At 35.5% G+C, this 22404-nt stretch overlaps 1 protein-coding gene across 1 annotated transcript; it reads right to left on the bottom strand.

Annotated features, from left to right (window-relative positions):
• Window positions 1–7562: 7562 nt before the first annotated feature.
• Window positions 7563–18674, bottom strand: LOC140235964 (prostaglandin reductase 1-like). The gene is made up of 9 exons (XM_072315960.1): window positions 18563–18674; window positions 17647–17692; window positions 16657–16707; window positions 15311–15478; window positions 14158–14281; window positions 12360–12515; window positions 9727–9832; window positions 8517–8635; window positions 7563–7673 (listed from the first exon to the last, which is right to left on the bottom strand). Exons 1-9 carry the CDS (start codon window positions 18672–18674, stop codon window positions 7563–7565), a joined length of 993 nt encoding a protein of 330 aa, XP_072172061.1.
• Between the last annotated feature and the right edge of the window lie 3730 nt (window positions 18675–22404).

Raw genomic sequence — 22404 nt, 5'->3', positions numbered from 1 at the left:
AAAAGTAGATCTAACTCCTGGCTTCTCTGTCTCTACCCCTCACGCCACATGTGACACCCCAAATGTGGTTTACTGCATCTCATGCTCAAAATGCCCTAACGCGAAGTATATCGGGGAAACAGGTACTAAGTTCAGACTTCGTTTCAACAATCACAGAAGTTCAATTCAGCACAAGTCATCACTACCAGTTGCCGAACATTTCAACTCGGGCAACCACTCAATTCGGGATCTGCAATTCTGTATCATCGGCACTAATTTCAAAGACAGAGAAGCCAGAAAATTAGCTGAAATGAAATTCATCATCCAAACCAGGTCTTTTGAAACGGGACTCAACAAGGACCTTGGATGGTTAAGCAGTTTTTCTTTCTACAAGATGTGAAGAAACGAATCTCTAAGAATCTGAGACTAGACCTATATTATATGCATATTTTTCATTATTTACAAAAGGTAATGTTAAGATTTTATTACTTTCGCATTGACCACTTACCTTTTATGTTAAATATGATGTCTTGATTATCCGCAAATTTATCATATTCTCACCATTACAGTAAAGAGATGCTTCGATATTTGGTTATGATTATTATGAGCTTATTTTTTCATGTTTTTCTCCATTTGTAATTGATGCTTGATTGATGCTTGATAGGCGTCTTTACATGCTTTTTTGGAGTCACAAAAGTCAAATATTACATGGATGTATACATAAAGTAATGTATTTATATATAGTATATATAGCATACATTGGCATGCATATAATATACACATACGCTCGGAACTGTTGAGTTTGAGTTTAGTCTTCATTGAGATTTTTATTGAGTTAATGTTGAGATTTTATTATATTTGTATTGAACACTATTTTTTTGATATGATGTCTTGATCATCCGTATAATATATATATATATATATATATACAATTTTTATTTTTACAGTAAACAGACGCTCTAATAACTAGTTGTACTATTAGCTCATTCCTTTTAATTTCTTCTCCATTTGTAATCAGTGCTTTATATGCGTCTTTTCTTCGAAGTTTATCTACGAAAAAAATAGAATCGCTAAAGTCTATTATTACAAGGACGTATATAAAGCAATGTATTTTTATAAAGAGTATATATAGCATATTATGATTCAAACAAGCACTTGAAACTTTTGTTGAGTCTGAGTTCAGTATTCATTGAGATTTCACTTTCTACCATACCCCTATACGTATCAGCGCTCTCCTTGACAACGCAGCTCCAGGGCAACGCACTACGCGCATGACGCGCATAGCATTGTTGTTATGATTCATGTTTATCATTGTCCATCATTGTCTTTGCACTGACGAAGGTCTGAGGCAGACCGAAAATTTTGTAATAAAATTTTTTTGTAATCGTTGGATCCATGGCGTACTTGAGACTCTTTCTTCTAATAATTACAACATTCGAAGTCCAACACGTGGAAAATTCCAAGATGAACATATATATATATATATATATATATGAAAAGTTTTATCGCAAAACGATCTAACTCTATTCTTGTTAAGTTGAGATATTTGTGATTTAAGCTGTTAAAAAAGGAAAATGACAGAAAATACAGACATTTTTTAATCATATCTTCTCTGTCTGATGATAGACGTCATTTCATATGTTTAGGAATGGTGCTTATCCCTTTTTTAATTAAATTTTTCATTTATCAACTTATTTGTTTTTCAAACTTACAAACAGGTCCAACACTGAGTGCATGGTCATCCCCCTACTAAGAAAAATAAAAGTACTGACCGTGTTAACATTAATTGCTACACGATAACTTCAGATAGATATGAATATATTATGTAGGCTGGGTGATATGTTTGCACTCACTCCCGCGTGACTGAGTTCTGTTCATTAAAATGCTCTGTCGCATCATTCATTCTGGATTGAAGCAAAAGTCAAGGTTTTCCTTTGATATTAAGTGGTCAAATTCTTTCTGTGCAGAACTTCGGAACGCTCAGTAAAGATTGTTGTCTTAAGGCAAGAACCAAATTTTTGTTATGAAAAAAAAAAAAAACATTCTCTCGTCCTGATAAAGAAATATATCGACGAAATATCATTATCCTCCATGCTTCCAGGAGAAGCAACTATGAAGTGCTGTCTCGATAGCTTAGAAAAGGAAAATATTTTTGTGTCATCGCTTTTGTATCGATGGTCTTTATTTATTCATTCTATTTCATTCTTTTCTACAACTGTAACATCTTGAATTAGCTCACAACTCCTAAAGCTGGCGGTATGTGGGATTTGTGTTGTTAAACTGATGTACTGTATTCATGGTAAAATAATGCAAGAGTGCATAGTTGTTCATGCTCACTTAAACGAGTTTTAGCTCTCTTTAGAAAAAAAAAAATTGCGTAAATATGAGGTAGCCTATAAATCAGCGACACAATATTGTATAGGCCTTATATATATATATATATATATATATATATATATATATATATGAAGAGTTTGTTCGCAAAAACCGGTAAGTCCATATTTGCCAAATGGAGATATTTGCGATTAAAGGTCAAGAAAAATAAAGAAAATATAATAAGAAAATTTTTGCTTCTTTTGACCATAACTTCAAAAATGTACCTTTATATGTAGTGACCAATATATCGTTTAAAAGGTATTATTTTGTACTTTATGACAGAGACCGTACTTCAAAATCTTCAAAAATGGACTTATCGGTTTTTGCGAACAAACTCTTCATATATAGACATTTACAGTGGCCTGCTGGCTCTGGGCCACTAAAAATAGTACCGATGTCTGGCGACCAATTTTCCAAAACACTGTTTCTTTCCATGGCTCAATCGGGCTCAGCAGTTGCTAAAATTGAAAATTGATTTTTGTATTTCCTTTAATTTCGGGCCACCAAATATGAAATTCAACGATTTTGGTGGTCCAAAGAGGGCTACCAGAAAAGAACGTTAGTGTCGAGTTCTGATATAAACAAACATATAAAAATATATATATATATATATATATATATATATATATATATATATGTGTGTGTGTGTGTGTGTAATATATATATATATATATATATATATATAGTATATATATATATATATATATATATATATATATATATATAGTATATATATATATATATATATATATGAGATACGAGAAAGAAAGGAGAAATCGGTGCGTAGCTTTGACGTCATTATTCCCCTTACCGTTCCTCCTTTTCGGCATGGAACGCCGACGCCTTAACCGCTCGGCCACGGAGACGTCATAGTGATTCAGGCAGACCCAAGCTCGAATACCCGCTGGACCAACCTTTCAACACTTTAGGCGCATGTTCCTTTTTGGGGCAGAGAGTTCTGAATATATATATATATATATATATATATATATATATATATATATATATATATATAATATATATTATATATATATCATATAATTGAAACAAAGAAAGGAAAAACTGAGCAGAAACATATAATAGTGAAAACTTTGAGCAAAAAAAAAAGGGTTTCCATCGGGGTATGTAGTAATTGTATAATATATATATATATATATATATATATATATATATATATATATATATATATATTTGAATTCCTCAAAATAAGTTCTGCAATTAGAGTTTGATATATCATATTTCTCTTATATCCGCATTATCATCATTAAATATGACATCATAAGAAAGCCTGATTAATTATCTTTAAATTGACACCTTACTTGCTATGATTGGGTGTTCTTGGAATGTGCAAAAGAGTATGGGGACAGATCAAAAGTGAAAAGTCGCAACAATTCTACTATTGATAATGTACAGTTTTGATGAAAAAAGGCCACAAATAAGCAATGCTTAAATGAGAGCACTTTCAAAAACTCCCATTTCCTAGACATTAGATGACTTTTTGGTCAACCTTCATTTTTAATTTTGATCTGCAGATACTACTGCAGTTTTTTAATTCATGGATGAAGCCTGGAATCTAATGATATAATCTCACAATGCATTCTTTTCAAGCACATTCCTTCCCTGAAACGACAAAGCAACTGGGAATTATACTGTTTGACATAACACGTTTGCTCTATTTTGCAACATTTCACATTTGACCTTTCCTCATACTCAGTCATACTGTGCATTTCAGGAATACATAATGTAAAAAAATTAAGCTGTTGTAAAGAAAATTAATCAGGCTTTCTTATGATGTCACATTTGAAAAAAAAATGATTTAGTTTTCAGAGAAATATGATACATCAAATTGGACTTGCAGGACGTTTTTGAGGAGTTTGTATATATTCCAAGATGACATAATAATTATGTATATACATTATATATATATCATATGGAAAGGTTTTTGGCCAAAAGTCTACTAAAATCATTCTACAGCTGAGAGTGCACGCTGCCCGCACACACAGAACGCCAAGGTGCACGCTTTGAATTATTCATGAGCCTACACGGTCTGCCACACACCTCGTGCACACAGCAGTGATACGGACTGGTCCATTGTCGAATATGGGTAAAATGCTGCAGAAACAACATAGGGGCAGTCATAAACATAGCATTATATGGGTTAAACCTACATTGACAACATGAATTACATGCTTTTCATGAAATTGTTTACATTATCTGCTTTTTAACTGACCACACACTCACACACACACACACACACATACGCACACATTCACTGAGGTATCACATTGCTGACAGTCGCTTTCTGGTCATGTGCAGCAACTTCAGTAAATAGTATAGCAAAACCCAAGTACACTCTAAAAGATGCACAAATAGAAACTGAAAGCTGATGTAGTGTAGATTCACAATCATGTTGGAATGTTGACCACTGCCAGTTCCACCGGCACTGCACTGCACTGTGCTTCATGCTCCACTCGCGGTTACCTGGGCACGTTCACCCCCATTACACAATGGTGCACTCTGCGTATATGTGCTTGCCGAGAAAGATATGATCATCGAACATCATCGAAGAAGAAAATTCCCGTTTTCTATATCTTCTCAGCAACATATAAAGTCATAACTGGTACAGTAGGTGGTCAGTTAATATTAGGGTTCACCGCTGACTTCAGGAAACTTAGAAATGAGAAATACATATCCAATTTACGTTATAACCCACGGTATATGAAATCATAACTCGTCCAAATGCAGCCACGAATAAACATTGACGTCATGTTTCATATGATAATGAGCTTCTCTGTGTCGCTGATTGTGATTGGATTGAGGACGGAACCTTCTCAGTTTTTTGCCAATTCCGACAAGACCTACAATCCAATCACAATGAGTTTGACATATATGATAGAGAATTTTTTGGCGCGTAATATGGTAGAAGCCACAGCTTCATGTGCCATTCGGTTGCGGAGATACAGCCTTTCAAATAGGGATGTATCACTGCATCACACGGCGAATACTTCAGGAAGTGTGTACAATCCTATGGGGCAGTTATTCTGAAGTGAACTTACAAAGCTGTTTTTGAACAGCCAGTCCGACGTTATTAGAAGTCCATTTATCTTCTAATTTTAGTATTCTACAGACAAATGTCCTAAGACTAGAAAACCGCTAGCCACAAGTCCACGGACATTACTTACTTTATGATATTTCTTCATTAATGACAGTAAGTCGGGTTTTGCTTGTGCGTCTCCATAGGTTATAACACAGGGTGCGCGCGCGCGTGTTCTGTGTGTATTAAAAGAGACAACCTTTCCATATGGTTCATGAACAAATGAATGTTTCCAAAAATAAGCAGAACACACACCAACTCACGTTATCTAATACGCAGCTAGTGAGCTTTAATTCTCTCATTGATAATAATTCGAGTGTTATGCAGGTTCTCTCTAAATTCATTCAAATCAATAATGTATTGTATATACGCTGCAAGTTGCTAAAACGATCGTGTTTCTTTGTGGCTATACAACTCCTGTCATCATATTCTCCACAGGGGCGGATCCAGGGAGGACCGCAGCCGGCGCACGCCCCCCCTTTATTTTTTGTTGAAACAAAAGAAATAAAAAGAAAAAAATGGGGGGAGGGGTGCGTGCGCCCCCCCTTTAATTTTGTAAACACGCCCCCTCTTTACGGAATTCCTGGATCCGCCCCTGCTCCACCCCCTCCCCAAAAAGTAGCAAGTTTACACGTGCAGACATGCAGATTTGTTTTTTCTCTCATTAATCTCCAGAGTACACAGTGCTATAAGATTATTGCATCAATGATGTTACTGTCCTATCTTGATTCAATTCAATTCAATTCAGTTCAATTCAATTTCATTTTTCATTTCCCCCCTTTTTTTCCAATCTTATATTTAGTACAGCCTATGGAGGCAAGTCAGCTATTAGAGGGAATACAATACTGATGTCAACACATTTCATTTTAGAAAGAATGATTCACGTAGCAATGATAACCATGATAATTTAAACTGATAGAATCATATAACATTAGAATTATGATAACTCTATAAACTGTGGGAGTTGGACACAGACTGACGTTGGTATACACCTGATAGCGCCCTCTGTGGTAGTATGAACGTATTGCCTCCCAAGTTACGAACATACATAACAAGTTCATATATCGTACAGTGCACGACTCGTAACACAAATAGAATACATACCCGGTACCCAAAATGCCAACACGTCATGTCATGAATACGGATATCTGTTTTCTCTATAATATTTTGGTAGTTCCCTTTGGAAGCCCATTAACGTCCACCTTTGCGGTGGGAATGTATTATTGTAATAGATGGATGGAAGAAGGAGACCTCCAGATGGTTTTCATTTACATTTGAACAACTATAAATCTGTTATGCTGGGTATAACAGGCCTACAGAGTTTCAGAATAAACAGTGATTGGGATAAGGAATAAGAATGTTTTCAAAATTTATAACACATCACAATGAACATGACTGATGACTGACAGCTTCACTAAAGTATGCGTGAGTTGGGGCTCAAGAAAGAAGAATACAAGACGAAACTTATGTACAAATTCTGTATACACAGGTGAACTTGTAAAGCAAGTGGCATCATGGAATTAGGCCTATATTTTTACATATCTGAAATAATGTAGAACTCCTATATGTCAACATTGCGTTCAGTGTAATCTGTTGCGAGGTTTTCAGAGTATCGTTGTTGTTGTTTTTTTTCTGCTCAAGGACCTCGATAAATTCCACAAATATATACATGGGACTGTCAGTTACACATGATGTAGAATTTTTATAATCGTCTGGATTTCCGCTTTTATAAACTGGAAACGATAAAAGTTACACTAGCTCTCAATAATGACATTTTGCTTATCTATTAAACCATCGTTGCTTAAATAGATCAGTTTCACAGTCAAAGGTAGGCATGCTACTCTGTGTGTGCGTGCTTAAAAGCATGTCACATTATTTTTTTTAACCAGTTGAGTAAGTGACGTCATTATCAGATTATTGCTTTTTTTTTGCCGTTGTATTCATCGGGTGCAGTAGATTAATCGAAGAAGGGTTAATGTTGCCGGTTTGTCCGAAGTCTTCCGGGCTGTCCCTACGTCTTCCGGACTTTCCCGAAGTTTACCGGGCTGTCGCGAAGTCTTCCGGACTGTGGCGAAGCATTTCGGACTGTCCCGAAGTCTTGCGCACTCATCATCTAGACTTTTATGATGGCTTTCCCGAGGTTGGATCCTTTGAAGAGACCCATGAACGCCTTGGGTGTGTTCTCGAAACCTTGAGTCACGTGTTCCCTGTACTTGATCTTGCCCTGCCAAGAAAAAAAAAAAAAGTCATGAAAAATGTCCGGTTGTTTACATACTCTAGTATATAACAATGAACTAATAGATTTTATAGATAAAGGTGAGACTGAGAAAGACACACACACCTAATCAAAGCACAGCAAGAATCCTTTATATTTCGTTCGCAATACCTTTAAGTACAATATTATTTTTTTTTTTGTTCTTCGCCACAGAATATAAGATTACATACAAAAATTGCAGTAATGACCCCGAGTATACAATATCTGACTATAAGATATGATGAAAATCAGATGCGATGAACATGCATACTCCTTGATAGGTATTCATTGTTCAACATAAAGATAGAAGATGACATAACAGTATATCATATTGCTTATGAAAGTAATGACCGACAATATATTACCAAGCAAACTCCTTCAACAGATATTGACTTCTCTGACCGATAATCCCATATTATCTGGTCCCGCAAATGATCATAATAGCAAAAGTATATATAATGACGATAACAATAATAATAATATTGTATAGCGATAGTAATGATGATAAAATAATGATAATAATAGCAAAAACAACAATAATAATATCAACAGCAATAATAACAATAATATCAATAGTAATGATAACAATAATGACAAATGATAATGATAATGATAATAATGATAATAATAAAAAAACGATAATAATAACAAAATTGGTATGGCCAATCCTACTCCATTTTTTTTTTCTTTTTTTTGGCCAGGCAAGTGAGTGACAAAGGAAGCATCATATGGGAAGTAAACCACATGTTTAACATCCTTTTTTATGATTTTCGTTTGATATACTAGTGCTTCTCTTATGCATTCGTGACCTACCTCGCTCAGCCAATTGATGAGTGCATCGAGAGCATCTTGGTATTCGTCCTTGTGGTCGTAGATATAAAAGCCCTGGATTGTGAGCTGCTTTAGAACCGCTATCAACTGGAACGATGGCACTATGGAAAATAAAATTTTCAACCAGGACATGCCGGAGGTGTTATTGCAAAGAAAAGACGTCAGGTAAATTAGTTCTGGTGTGTGGCTGGCCAGCTATGTTTTTGCTAGTGCATGTGAATGATCCACTCGTACCCTTTGTATGTTATTTTGTGATTTTTTAAATATATGTTGGCAGCGGTGGCTATACATAGGTAGAGAGCAATTTAAAGCAGGGAGGTGGGTGTATACCGCCTTCCTGATTTAAGAGGGACTAACATTTTAGTCCATCTTTGTGAAAAAATACCCCTATACAGGAGTGATGTTATTGTGTTATTATTGAAAGGTATATGTCAACAGACGAAATAGGCAGATGTATCGCATTCTATATCGCAAGCATAGATTAGTATCAGCATTATCTAGTCACATGAGATTATTTGAGAGAAGGTGACTTGAAAACAGGAAAGTGCAGACCCTTTTCAAAGCCTACATCTTTTAATGCTCATAAACATAGCTCCGCATGACTAGTTTTATATATGATATTATCGAGATAAGATATTCTGTTTCACCTATCCTTAAGAGAAACCTATGTGACTTCTTTCGTTTGTCTACAGTTAAGAAGTATTGTTTTGTGTACCCGACGCAAAGACTTACGGCTTATTTGTTTAATATAGACTTAAAAGTGCATGTCAATGATGGCATGTCGTGAGTGGCAATACATTGACCAACACCAATTCTCAATTCACCAAAATTTGATTTGAAGAATTTGTGATTCTTATACACCTTTGGACTGTGTTTTGTTGGCATTAATCTTCTTCAAACGTGAGGAATTATGAAAACAAGAACCTTGCTTTTGCTGTTTGAATCTATACAGCTCATGTGTATGATTTTGAGTGAGAAAAACATTCTAGATATGTCGAGGAACTCCAGAAAGCTAAGATAAACATAAAAAAAGAAAAGAAAGAGGTAATTGCAGATTAAAGAAAAAAATAAACACCATGCAATTAATTGAAGCTTAGATCAGTTCTACCCGACAATTTCATCTTTCATTAGTTACATTTCACTTTTTACAGCACCCAAATTCATTTAAATCATCACCCCATCTCAGACTGACCTTTGGGCTGATCGGCTAAGTTGTACGAGCTGATGGAGCCACAAACGCATATTCGGCCTTTGACGTTCATGTTGTTCATGACTACGGAGGACAATTCACCTCCGACCTGAAAAGAAGTAAGCCAATTAAAAAAATGGTAATGGTGAGCATATATTGCTGAGAACTATAGTGTTCTAATGTTAAACAGGTTGGTAAACCTACACGAACCCCCCTTTCCTTCCTTAAAAAAAACCCCGACTAAAACACTTAAGAGTTGTTTTAACTGGTATTCAATAAGAATGCACAAAAGTCTGTTACACCTCCTGATAATACCTACATACGTCACATTAATTATGTCAGTTTTGCAAGAACATCTTCACATGTATACATGTAGACTTTGCAGTACAGGCACTTCATAACACAATTTGAAAAAAAAAATCCTAGTTGTAAATGATTTGGATGAGGACAAGACCTTAGTAATCTACACACACTACAGTGATTCATATTTCATTCTTTTTAAACTCAACTCTTTGTTGATATGAAGGCTACTCATGACTCTGTGCAACTAAGAAAGACTAGCTATTGCGTGAACTATGTATTAAAAACTGTGATTCACAAATCAGCAAACTCTGAGTTTAACATTTGCACACAGTTTGAACTGTGTAAAGGACGGTTCGAGGTTATTCATACACGAACTTACACCGTCTGTGTTAGCGGCTACAGTCTGTAGGCCTGTATATCTAAGAGCATGATATCATACACTTTATACCTCAATTATTTCCAAAGATTATCAATTTTCCTTAACATTATCGACGACTAAGAAACACAAAATAACGACATGCAGATTTAAAACAAGGCAAGGCGTGATATGATAATCATGATACCCAACAATTGCCCAAATGAAGAAATGAAGGCCCAAGTTCACCTATTACAACTTCCACCTCCCTCAAAAACGGAAAAAATCTAAGAGTACGCAGGTATCGATCCCATGACATCCTTGCAAATTTTCCATTTCATTTAGCCAATTCTCAACCATTCAAAGCTAATACTGGGGACTAATCCGTTTCTTGAAACCAAGACTCATTCAGTGGAGTTTACGTTAAAAACATTCAAAAGAAAATAGCAAAGCACAAAGTTTTTTCCATAGATATACAGAAGAATTGATATATTGACCATATTATTATTCTTAATGCACTTTTTGATAGCTGTCGAAGCGCAATTAATGATCCTTACAACTCAGACTTTTTTTTTATAGTTTCCTTTGTAGGTTTCTAGGTTCACCGAGTTTTGGAAGGAACCTGGGGGGTGTTTGGGAACCTGGGGTGTTTCATAAAGCTGTTCGTAAAGTTACGAAGGACTTGCGAACGACTGGTGATCAGTTCTTGTGCTGAATTACTAAAATTCTGATGATAGCACATCAGGACTGATCACCAGTCGTTCGTATGCCCTTCGTAACTTTACGAACAGCTTTATGAAACAGGGCCCTGGATACCCATACCGCCTAAAAGAGAAATCAAACAATGAGTTTCAACAAAAGAGAAACTTAAGGAAATTCACGACTGCGTGAACATGACAGTGTCGAGAGTTCAACACGAAAATTGCAATGTCATGGTTCACTATTTGTGTAGTATTTGTGAATTCATTTTTCTCTGTTTTTGATCGCAACGAATCTATGTTATATCTACGACTGAAATATGCAAGTCATCGTGGTATTTAGGGCAAAGACAGATTATACGTCCAAGGTCAGATAATCATTTGGCAGTTTCTTTGTCAAGAGTACTTATGACCTGCGTTCCTACCGGTTGTCACGATAAGGTTTTGACATTATAAACAGTCCTTGCTGCAAAGAACTGCTACAAAGTTGTGGTTAAAAAAAAAAATCAATTGTATGCATGTTGTTGAATCTACATGAAAAATGCTGCGTAATATTCTGCACTGTATGTTTTATAAGCATGGCGTATTCTGCACAGTCATCTGCACAAAGTAAACATGAAACTATTCTCAAAGGCACGTCTCACATGTACAAGAAATAATACGTATTCAGAAAACTCAGTGCCACCAGTTAGACGCTTCAATTCTACATGATATCCCCTACATACTCGCGTAGTATAAAGAAGCCATATCACAATGAATGTGAGCTATCCGTAATAGGTTGTGAACTATACTCCCTACCAGTAAATGTCTGACTATGATTTATGAAGAAAAATCATGAACCACATGATTTTTTGTTGTTGTTGTCGTCAGTTTTAAAGTAAACATATAGCTTGTATATAGATTCAGGATCTTTAACTTTCATTTTGAACCAATACGTGAAACCAAAATAATATTCTGCATCTTCATCTCTTAAACTTCCAAGATCACACCGAAAGAATTTTTATCCAAACTAGCGTACTGTTTTTGTATTGACTGTTTATTATTTTGTGTCTTTTTTAAAAAGATAATTCTTGATCTGTGAATAGCTTCTCAATGCACTTAACATCTAGCCCGAAGAGTTATGACACATTATCGATTCTCACTATCGTCATTGTAAAACACGACGACGAATGATGACGACGTCTACCACCACCACCACCACCACCATCATCATCATCATTATTTCTATCATCTCGAAGTAGACACCCATATCGATTGAATAACGTGTCGCACGAGCTTACATTGTCAAAGTAACAGTCGACACCATTTGGAGCGGCTTCCTTGATAGCCTTGTCCAAGTCTTTGATGGTCTTGTAGTTGAGGGCGATGTCATACCCTAGATCTTTCAGATAATTCAGCTTTTCTTGAGACCCTGCGAAGCCGATGACTTTGCAGCCCTGGAACAGAAGAGACAGAGAATTTAAGACTTTGCAGGGCAATTAGGGCGAATTCCGAGGGAATACGTTTGAATTCCAGTTTGTTGGAGGATTGCACTGCAAGTACAGAATCCTCAAGCCCTTTATGTGGCGTGAGACTTTGGATAATAATATTATGTAGCAGGAGTGGCTTTCAGCACTCGGGCCATACAAAGGGGCAAAGAATATATTCTATCCAGATATATTACATATATATATATATATATATATTCGTGTGAAAACAGAAAACTCAGGCCTAGATCAGTGAAACATTGGAAAATTTTGTTCTTGGTATTATATATGCTTAGATTGTATGTGTTTGCATGTCCTTCTTAATGGATGAATTCTGTCGGTGCCAAAATATATGAGAAATAATAGTAATAATAATAATAATAATAATAATAATGATAATAATAATAATAATAACAATAATAATAATAATAATAATAATAATAATAATAATAGTAATTATTATTATTATTATTATTATTATTATCATCATTATTACTATAAAATAATTTTGAGAAAAATGAAAACCACGGAAATTTTGTGTACAAAAACTATGGTGAGCTGTTCAACACCTAAACGTCACAGAGAGTTGTCAGTTTGTCAGTTTGTCTTACTCTCTACACTTTATCAGTTCATAATTTTTGTGTGAGTGTGTGTGTCTGAATTTTCCTTTAAAAAATGTCACTCATCTAGGCACTACTTCTCTGATTTTTCTGTTTTCATACAAAGCAATATAACATCAGATGGACCTTCCCTTTAAGTTAAAGGTACATTAGAGGCTTCATTTCACCAGTAGCGTGTTGGTTAACTGTTAATAACATCTTAATTGGCAACCGATGTATAGCCCATAAAGTCCCCAACCACACATCGGTGGTTATTTGCTCTATAATTATGTAATGCTATCATTAATTGTACCATGATGCAATGTCAGAGTTTCATCTTGTAAGTAATATTGCCTTTCATTTTAGCCCTGTATTATAAAAAAAAAAAAAAATTGCAGAGTTTTTAAAGAGACTCTTTACCAATAAATATAAGACTCATTCTTGAATTGGCAAACAATTTAAAAATAATCAAGTCTCTCTCTCTCTCTCTCTCTCTTGCATGAGCAAATTTCTGTAAATCATTAAATATTTTTCCGACTTTTCCTGGGTTTAGTTCATCCCGTTCTATCTAATCTTTCCTCATTATAACATTAACAATATTATGAAAAAAAAAATCAGAGAAGCAATTTACTCAATAGAACAAAAAATGGTCAATGACGAAAGGAATATAATGATTAAAAATAGTGGCGATACAATCAATTTCACAATTAATTTGGTATGACCCTGAACGAACATAAACCCTCACTTTACTCCATTTCCTGGTTAAAGAAAATGACCGTATCAGGGCAATTACCCCCAGAGGGCAATTAACCCCCACCCCACCCCTCCCGGCTAAATCCTGGTTATAATGTGGTAAGAGTAAAGTTTAGTGCAAGGGTTAGGTGTAGGGATAGAGATTGGGTTAGGGTTACGATTAGGTTAAGGTTTAGGATTACGGTCGGGGAAGGGGAAGGGTCCTGGGTAATTGCCCTGCACCCGAAAATGACGTTACGTAATAGGGTGGTGGTTCTGACCATGATCTTGGCGATTTGACCGACTACTGCTCCCACTGCTCCGGCCGCGCCACTGACAACCACGGTTTCTCCTTTTCCCGGTTTCGGCTTACAGATACCAAGGAACGCCAGGTAAGCAGTTTTCCTATGACATTGATATAATCATTTAACGGGCAATAGATACATGAACATTACATGAAAGCTACAATCGGCATTCGCACAATAACCACTTGGAACAGGATGAGGCGTCTAAAAAGTCTTTAATGGATCTTTTGGATTCTCAGTAGAGAACTAGTTGAATGATTAATAAGGTAGATATTACTCTTGATCTGCAAAAAGGAGATTGTTGGTTTAATCCTGCCCAGTTCTTGCTTTCGTGGTCAAGACGATTCACTTATAGCTACAGTATATGTCCCCCCAAAACTAAAATCGGATTTCCACATTATAACTTTCAACTGATTTAACTGTCTGAATGATATTTCAGGATCTAAAATATGAAATCTTCCCTATATTTCGCAGAAAACCCCATTCAATTTGGTTAAAAATGGCCATAGAGAAATGTGGATCGTTAACATGTCATGGGTCTGTTGCTTCCAAGTTCTGCACTTCGATGCTCTTGGAACTGCATGTTAATGTAACACAATAGACAGAGCTGGGAGGGAAAGAATTCCCGACATGCTCTACAAAGATCCTCATTTTTCTTTGACCGGTAGGGCAAATCGGATGGCTTTCTGCAAGATGTGGGTAATAAGTTTCATACCCTGAAACTGCGTTTGGATTAATTCACTATTTTTAAAGTATCGTTGCGGATGGTCCCGTAGTATCTGGTTGTTTATTCGTTTTTGCTTTTTTTTTTGGGGGGGGGGGGGCATACGGTATTAATGCTTTGCCCAGGTGCATGGCTAATACCCCTACTAAGGTATGACACTTACAGGGTCCTCTGTGAGAACACCAGTGACGCTATATTTGATATACAGAAATCCTACACTGTATGGATAAGATAAGAATATGTTTTTTGATATTACTTCGAGTCATTCGATACAGGGAATCACATTTCAAACGTACTCTTTTCGCATGCCATTACTAACACCAATCGGCTGGGATTCTTTACTTCTGCTACATTAATTGATTCGAAAACTGAGCAATGAACACGTGCTAAGCAACGAACGCTTACCCTGGCATTCCAAGCGTGCCTAGTGCCAGCGACTTCGGCCATTTTGGATCGGGGTAGTCGGCGACGATTGTTACGTCGCATCCTTTAACAACAGACCCGGATGCCCATCCAGCATCAGCCTGGACAATGGAACCGATGGGCACCTTCGGGTCTTTGCTCTTGACCACTCTGACAGAAGATTTAGAGAAGGTAATTGATTGTTTTTAATGTCTATTGTTATCATTACACTTGTTTTTATTGGTATCATTATTTGTTTCTTTTATTATTTGTGCATTTGGCATTTCAACACAAAACACAAACAGAAAATCGCATTACATGACGCGAAGATTGTGGTGATTCTAGGTGCATACCGCTGGTTGCCAGGGGAGGAAAAAGCAAACTTAATGATGCCATACGAAGAATAAATCAAATCATATTAAATCAAATCAAACCAAGTCACCAAATCACCAGTGTAGTATGCACCCAGAATCCTCCATATTATGATATCATAATAGTTATCGTAACATATAATAATCAGCTATATCATAACATCATAACATCATAATATAGTATAATAACATAATAATAATGAAAACACTTTTGGTACTTTGTTTCCACGCTTCTGAGTGTAATGATATACAATAAAGTGTAACAATATTATTATGTATAAGAGTAAACTGTTATACAGCTGAGGCACAACCAGTCTCCATTGGATAGAGGAATTCCTAGTTTATAGTAATAATTCCATGTAACACAGGCACTTTGTTGTTCGTCTGTTCAAAATTATATCTGTGGATCTTATTTGTCGCCTTTTAATCCAGAGGATTTGCAGTTTATATCGGTTTGCCCTGTCTTCGGTATAATATTTGAAATTAAATTTGTATCGAGGCCTTTATGATAATAGGCCTATATTCAGTCTGTAAATTTTATTTGTTTCTTAAGTATCCTTAATGGCAACATAAAATGCCTACAGGCAATAATAAATGTCTTTACTTTTGACCCTTGGAAGGTAAAAACAGAGGTGTTCACTCATGCGCACGGTTTCCATTTCTATTGAACTACCAGGTTGATAGCCAATTGAATTATCTTGCCTATAGTATAATTATAATACATCAACTCTTAGCCAAAGTTTATATAAGAAATATAAACTTGAAAAAGTTTTTACTTTCTTTTTGCTGAGTGTATGGATATCTATTATATGTACATGTATATGTATGTATATGATATAATATTATACTATACATTATATCATATATTCGTATTTCATATTATGTATTGAATAATGAATATTATATATTATAAATTATACATATAATAAAGACGAGTAGCAGAGGAAAGAAACTAATCTAACAGAACTTAATACGTACTTTGCCACTTGTTCTCCAATCATCAAATCTCCCACTTTGATGGGCAAAATCCTGTCGACAAAAACAGAAAACTTCAATATTTTGAAAGGATGTGAACAGTTCTGGTCGAGGTGAAAATTTAGCTTTTAACGTTTTGCGAGATATTCAGAAACCACTCTATGAGATGTCAAAGAGCATGCAGGTCTAAGGAGTATCAAAAGTTTATTTGATGAAAATCGGTTTTGAAATGGCTGAGATATCCAAAAACAAGGTGAAACAAAGAGATCCTAATAAAGTTGTGGCATGTCGCCTTTTATTATTAGCACTTTGTTTGATATCTCAGCTATTTGAAAACCAATTTTCATCAAATAAACGTTGAATCCTTCTTAAAATTACATGCTCTTTCATATTTCATAAGAGACTTTTCATTATCTCACTTAGGAATGTTCAAAACATGAATCCCTACCTCAACCAGTACTGTACAGTCACTTTAAACTAAAAAAAAAAAAAGCAGCTTACTGTGTAGAATTTCTTTACACGATTTGTGTATTGCCACATAGAATTCATGTGTATAATGGATAAGGGATTACAGTTTACAAACACACGGGGGTAAACTTGATGCCATTTCGTGACAATAATTGAGACACTTCGGGAAGTGATTAATAAAACGACTTTGGCCAGTATCGTTGGGTTGAGCCCACCACAAGGAACATTTCCTTCAATCTTCGTATTCTCATATAATCGGTATTTAATGCCACTTACGGTTTGGCTTCCATTCTTTGTTTTTAGGCGCAACAGACAAGCTAAATCAGTTCAATGACTGGAAAAAATCGAGTTGTGTCTGTTTGATTCAATAAAGTGATGAAAAATGATTGAGAGCAACTTTTAAAAGCAATTTGATTAATCGCGATGCGAACTTAACATGATTATTTTGTTGTTCTATCCCTAATTTACATTTTAGAACTATTTTCAAGCGTTAAAACGGGTAAATAACGCCTATAATGGTCTCACCTCATGTAAGGGTCTACAGTAAGGTAGAGTGCCTGAAGCTCCACCTCTGTAATCAAAATATATGTATTATATATATATATATATATATATATATATATATATATAAAGTCGATAATAAGTCAGATTCAAAATCAAAACAAATACAATTATCTTACATACAAAACAAACATTATGGTATGGTGCAGTGTGACGAATAGAACATGAAGATTTGCTATAACCAATCACTACTACTCTGTTGTTTCGAAATGGCACTTATGTACCAAGATGAAGTTTTTGCATAAATGATAATTTTTCATTTAGGGCTAAACTAAACTAGAAGAAATGACAAAGTTTAACATAAGACAATATCATCATCTACCTGTAATTGAATAAACCTGTGTTCATTAGCAGTTCACTTCATGATTACAAAAAGGGGGAATCAAGCCGTATTTTATTTTTTTTTTTTTTTACTTTTGATAGCAATGTCAGGAAAAAAAATGATGTTCAGGTCTTTGTGTGTTTGAAAATTATCAGAATAAGTTTTATGATAGGGAAAAATGGTTATGTTGCTATGTATAAAGATCTCGAGTTTCTATTCCAGAGCTTTCACGGAATGTGCCGAGACCATGGCAATTTCTAAGTTCTAGCGAAATGCTGTAAGTGATATTTCTGCGTTGGTTTGATGCATGGGAACTGAATAAAACGTTTACAGTAAGAGGACGAAAGTACACACACTTTAACATCAAAGAAATAGAAGAAGAAGAAGAAGAAGAAGAAGAAGAAGAAGAAGAAGAAGAAAAAAAAAGAACAAAAAAGGAGGAGGAGGAGGAGGAGGAGGAGGAGGAGGAGAAGCATCGCAGTAACATCATACAGAAATAAAAAAAAAAAAATATTCCACAAATTGTGCAGTCTTACTACGACTTCACTATATACGTACCGCCATCCTGTAATGCCGGGAGGCTATAAGTCACAAGTTTGAAGTTAGATTCAGTCACTTGTCCCGCGAACTCCTTGGCAAGAACAAATTTTTTGGCCGAGGCAGGAGCCATTTTATTAACGTCGGCTGTGTCTGCGGCTGTGTCTGATGCTGTGGCGCAAAATCGTCAGTCCAGGTGTCTAGAGCGCTGGAGCTTTCTCTTTATATATCACTGTCATGCGAGGAAACGCATGGACGTGAGGTTGAAAAGAACCACTGGCGAATCCAGGCGGGAGCGCACCGGGCGCGCGCCCCCTTTATTTACTTATTATATTAAACAAAAGAAATAAAATAAATGGAGCGAGGCGTGCGCCCTCTTTAATGTTGTAAAGGTGACCCCCCCCCCCCTCCCCTTTTACGGAATTCCTGGATCCACCGAGCAGTGCAGTTTGCTCTTCCCTCATGCTTATTATTCATGTGAGTTCTGCATGCCAACAAAAACGTGATGTTTCAGTGATATTTATCACGTAGTCTGCTTCGTTCATAGGGAAGCCGGAGGGGGGGGGGGGGGAGGTGTTTCTGAGTTGGGGTGCGACCTCTCCGCTGATCATGCTTATTTGCTTCATATAGCTGATCTCTCATTTTGGGAGTACAGTATGTGAAAGATGGCTACATTTGCCTATATCATAAAGGGAAAGTTTCATGACAGTTAGACATGGTTACTCAATTTATTTCTTTTTTTTTTTGGTATAAAATCATCAATATTTTGATTATAGTAACCAAGTATACTCATCATTATGTTTTTAATCAGCGCATCTTAGAATGTTCAGTTTTTCTGCTGTTGATTAAACTTTAATATTATAAGCTTAGTGACTAAAATCTATGCTCCAACCCTGCTAGAAAAGAAGAAAGTGTCCCCAAAGTGTGAGAAACATAGTGTGAACACAGGGTGAAATCTCTTCGCAGTGTTAAATTCGAACGTTTTAACAGTGTGAACATAATATGAATCATCAATTCACTGCTTGAAACAAAGCATTACTGTGTGAACACTCTGTGAAAACCTCACCAGTCACCACAGTGGGAAATCATCTTCACACGGTTAGATTCGAGTGTTTTCACATACTGTAGTCGAATTTATGAACACACTGTGAACACATTGTGGGACATTGTGCTCTTTCCAGTTGGATATTAACCCTCTCATTGAATTGTACCTCGCTGTTCTCAACCTCAGAGCTGGGTTTCAAATTCTCACGGCGTGTAGAATACTGTACTCCTTCTATCATTATGGCGTAACAAAAGGCTAGCTGTGGATATGGGTGGGTACACTCTAGATTTCATTTTGTGTTATGAACTAGAACAGGACATAATTGACTCTGATAAACAAGGTTGAACACCAGCACTGGCAAAGCTGCTGAGTGATTTAGGGTATCAACACGAAATGTGAATTCTGAATAAACAATTGGTTTTTTATTTGAGAGGTTAGTTTGTAGAGGTTAATTTGCACTGGTGTAAAAATTAACACGAAAATAATATAATTGTAGAGATAAGGATCGTCAAACACAATATTGATATCACTTTTGGAGGAAATTTCGAAGCGTGGGAGGGGAATCTGATATGCTTTATTTGTTTCATCTTCACCCTCGATATGGACGGTGATGTTTCAAAAGGGGAGCAAATATTAGTACAAGTATATAGTGCTGATTGTTCGAGCAATGATTATGCGTTTTCAGTGTAAGCTCAGCTCCCACCCCACTCCACCTCAGTCACACTATTCAGCTCCAAAATATTTTATAGAGTCACGCATGTTCGTATCTTGGCTTTGGTTGAATATTTCTTAGATTGCTTATTCATTTCTATATCGCTTCTGTATTCTCTCCGCTTCCATATTATGTACAATTGTACAACTACTATATAGCTCTCTTTTTATGTCCCTCTGCATCTCAGAATAGGCCTCTAGATCAATGACGCATATTTCAAGTTGGTTTTGCATATTTATCATTATTATTATTATCGTTATTATTATAATAAGGGAGTTCACGGTTAGTGCATGTCTCATTTGACCCCTACACCACAGACTTTGAAATAACATGGACATAATGTTGTGATCAAGAATTCCTTTTTGAAGCATGTCATCTTGTATTAAATCATTGTTGAAAAAGTGCATGGAGAGATTATGCTAAACAGTGTTGATGAATGATTTACACCTGTACGTTCTAATTTAGTCTGAAACACATACATTGTACTGACATAATTCAGATTCTCATAGTTGCTCGCGACTTCTTTACGTTTTAAAGTCAGTGGCAAATACACAGACATTCTCATTTGACCTTCGTTCTGCACCTGCGCAAATCACAACCGTGAGCTCCCTTATTATTATCAATATTATTATTATTATTATTATTATTATTATTATTATTATTATTATTATTATTATTACTATTATTATTATTATCATCATCATCACTATTATCATTGATAATCATATTATCCGTATTACCAAAGAGTTCAATGTTAACACATTAAACGCACCTTGTTTTATGAAAATTGCACCACACTTAAATAAAGTAAAAAAACACAAAACAAAACAACTGCGACACCATGTTCATGACGATGCTGCTACAAGATTCATCAATAACAACAACAACAACAACAAACACCCATGTTTGTGAACATGGCGCTAAGATGACGAAGAATTTGTTAACACGTTCACCACTCCATGTTTATGGTGCCACACGGTGAAATGTAAAAACACCGTCCTCTCTATGTTCAGGAATCAGTCTTCTCTCCAGATGGGTTTTTCTGAGATTTTCTGGGGTTTTTTCTTTCTCTTTGTAATGTCTTTTTCCACGGCACGTCAGATTTTACTCTTTGACGTCATCTAAATAACTCATATTTCTTTAATAATTCCATTGCTACGGTTTAGAGCGTATTTGAACAGCTTCATTTAAAATGCGGTATATGAGTATATTATCTTACTATCATTTTTGTCATTACAACAGTATAAGGATTATTATCATAATCATAATTATCATCTTTTATTGTATTTCTTACCCCATCTTTATTATTGCTAAGATTTAAAGTACTTTCGACACATTTTCTCAGAGGGGAATATTGTATTAGTGCCAGCAATTGGTGATCAAATTATGTAGAACCGTTTTGAGCACCAAAATTTCTGGTAAGAGAAATGCAGAGAGAAAAACCCAGCAACAACCGGAATGATAGGTGGCTATGCATACAATAGTATCAGCAAGGTATGTAATATATTGTTAATAAATGATAAACTTTGAAACCGAGAGTAAGACATTTGAATGAAATTTGAGTGGTATTTCAATTCCATGTGGAATAGTAATATAAAACAGATTGCATTCTCATTCAGGTCTGTGAAGGATGAGTATACAGGATATAACTTAAAGTTCTGCTTACTTTTGGGAGCAGTGATTTAGAAAATGTTCAAGATATCATTTTGATGCATATGTGTAGGTCAGTTGTATCACAAAACATTCTTACCATATAAATTTCTCAAATTGATGTTGAAATATAAAGACATATCACTATTTTTCTCATTAAACCATAATTGTAGACGGTTTAGTCTGGAAACATATTTATCATAACTACTGTTCATATTTTGTATATTTTATAATATTCACCATTGATTATACGGGTTCAAATTTTTGCATTGGTTGTTTCTATCCCTAACTCATATTTTGTAACTATTTTGAAGCACTAATGCTGTGTTTTCGTTTCTTCTGCAAATGGTAAATTTGTCTTTAAGAGCAGTACTGCCCGATTTGTGTGTGTGTGTGTGTGTGTGTTCAGAATAAATCCATCCTAATTGTTTTGCTATTCATGACCATTGGTAGTTC

The sequence above is a fragment of the Diadema setosum genome, chromosome 12 (assembly GCF_964275005.1).
Source record: "Diadema setosum chromosome 12, eeDiaSeto1, whole genome shotgun sequence".
Classification (NCBI taxonomy): Eukaryota; Metazoa; Echinodermata; class Echinoidea; order Diadematoida; family Diadematidae; genus Diadema; species Diadema setosum.
The sequence above is the reverse complement of the archived record's forward strand: the minus strand, read 5'-3'. Positions and strand labels throughout refer to the sequence as shown.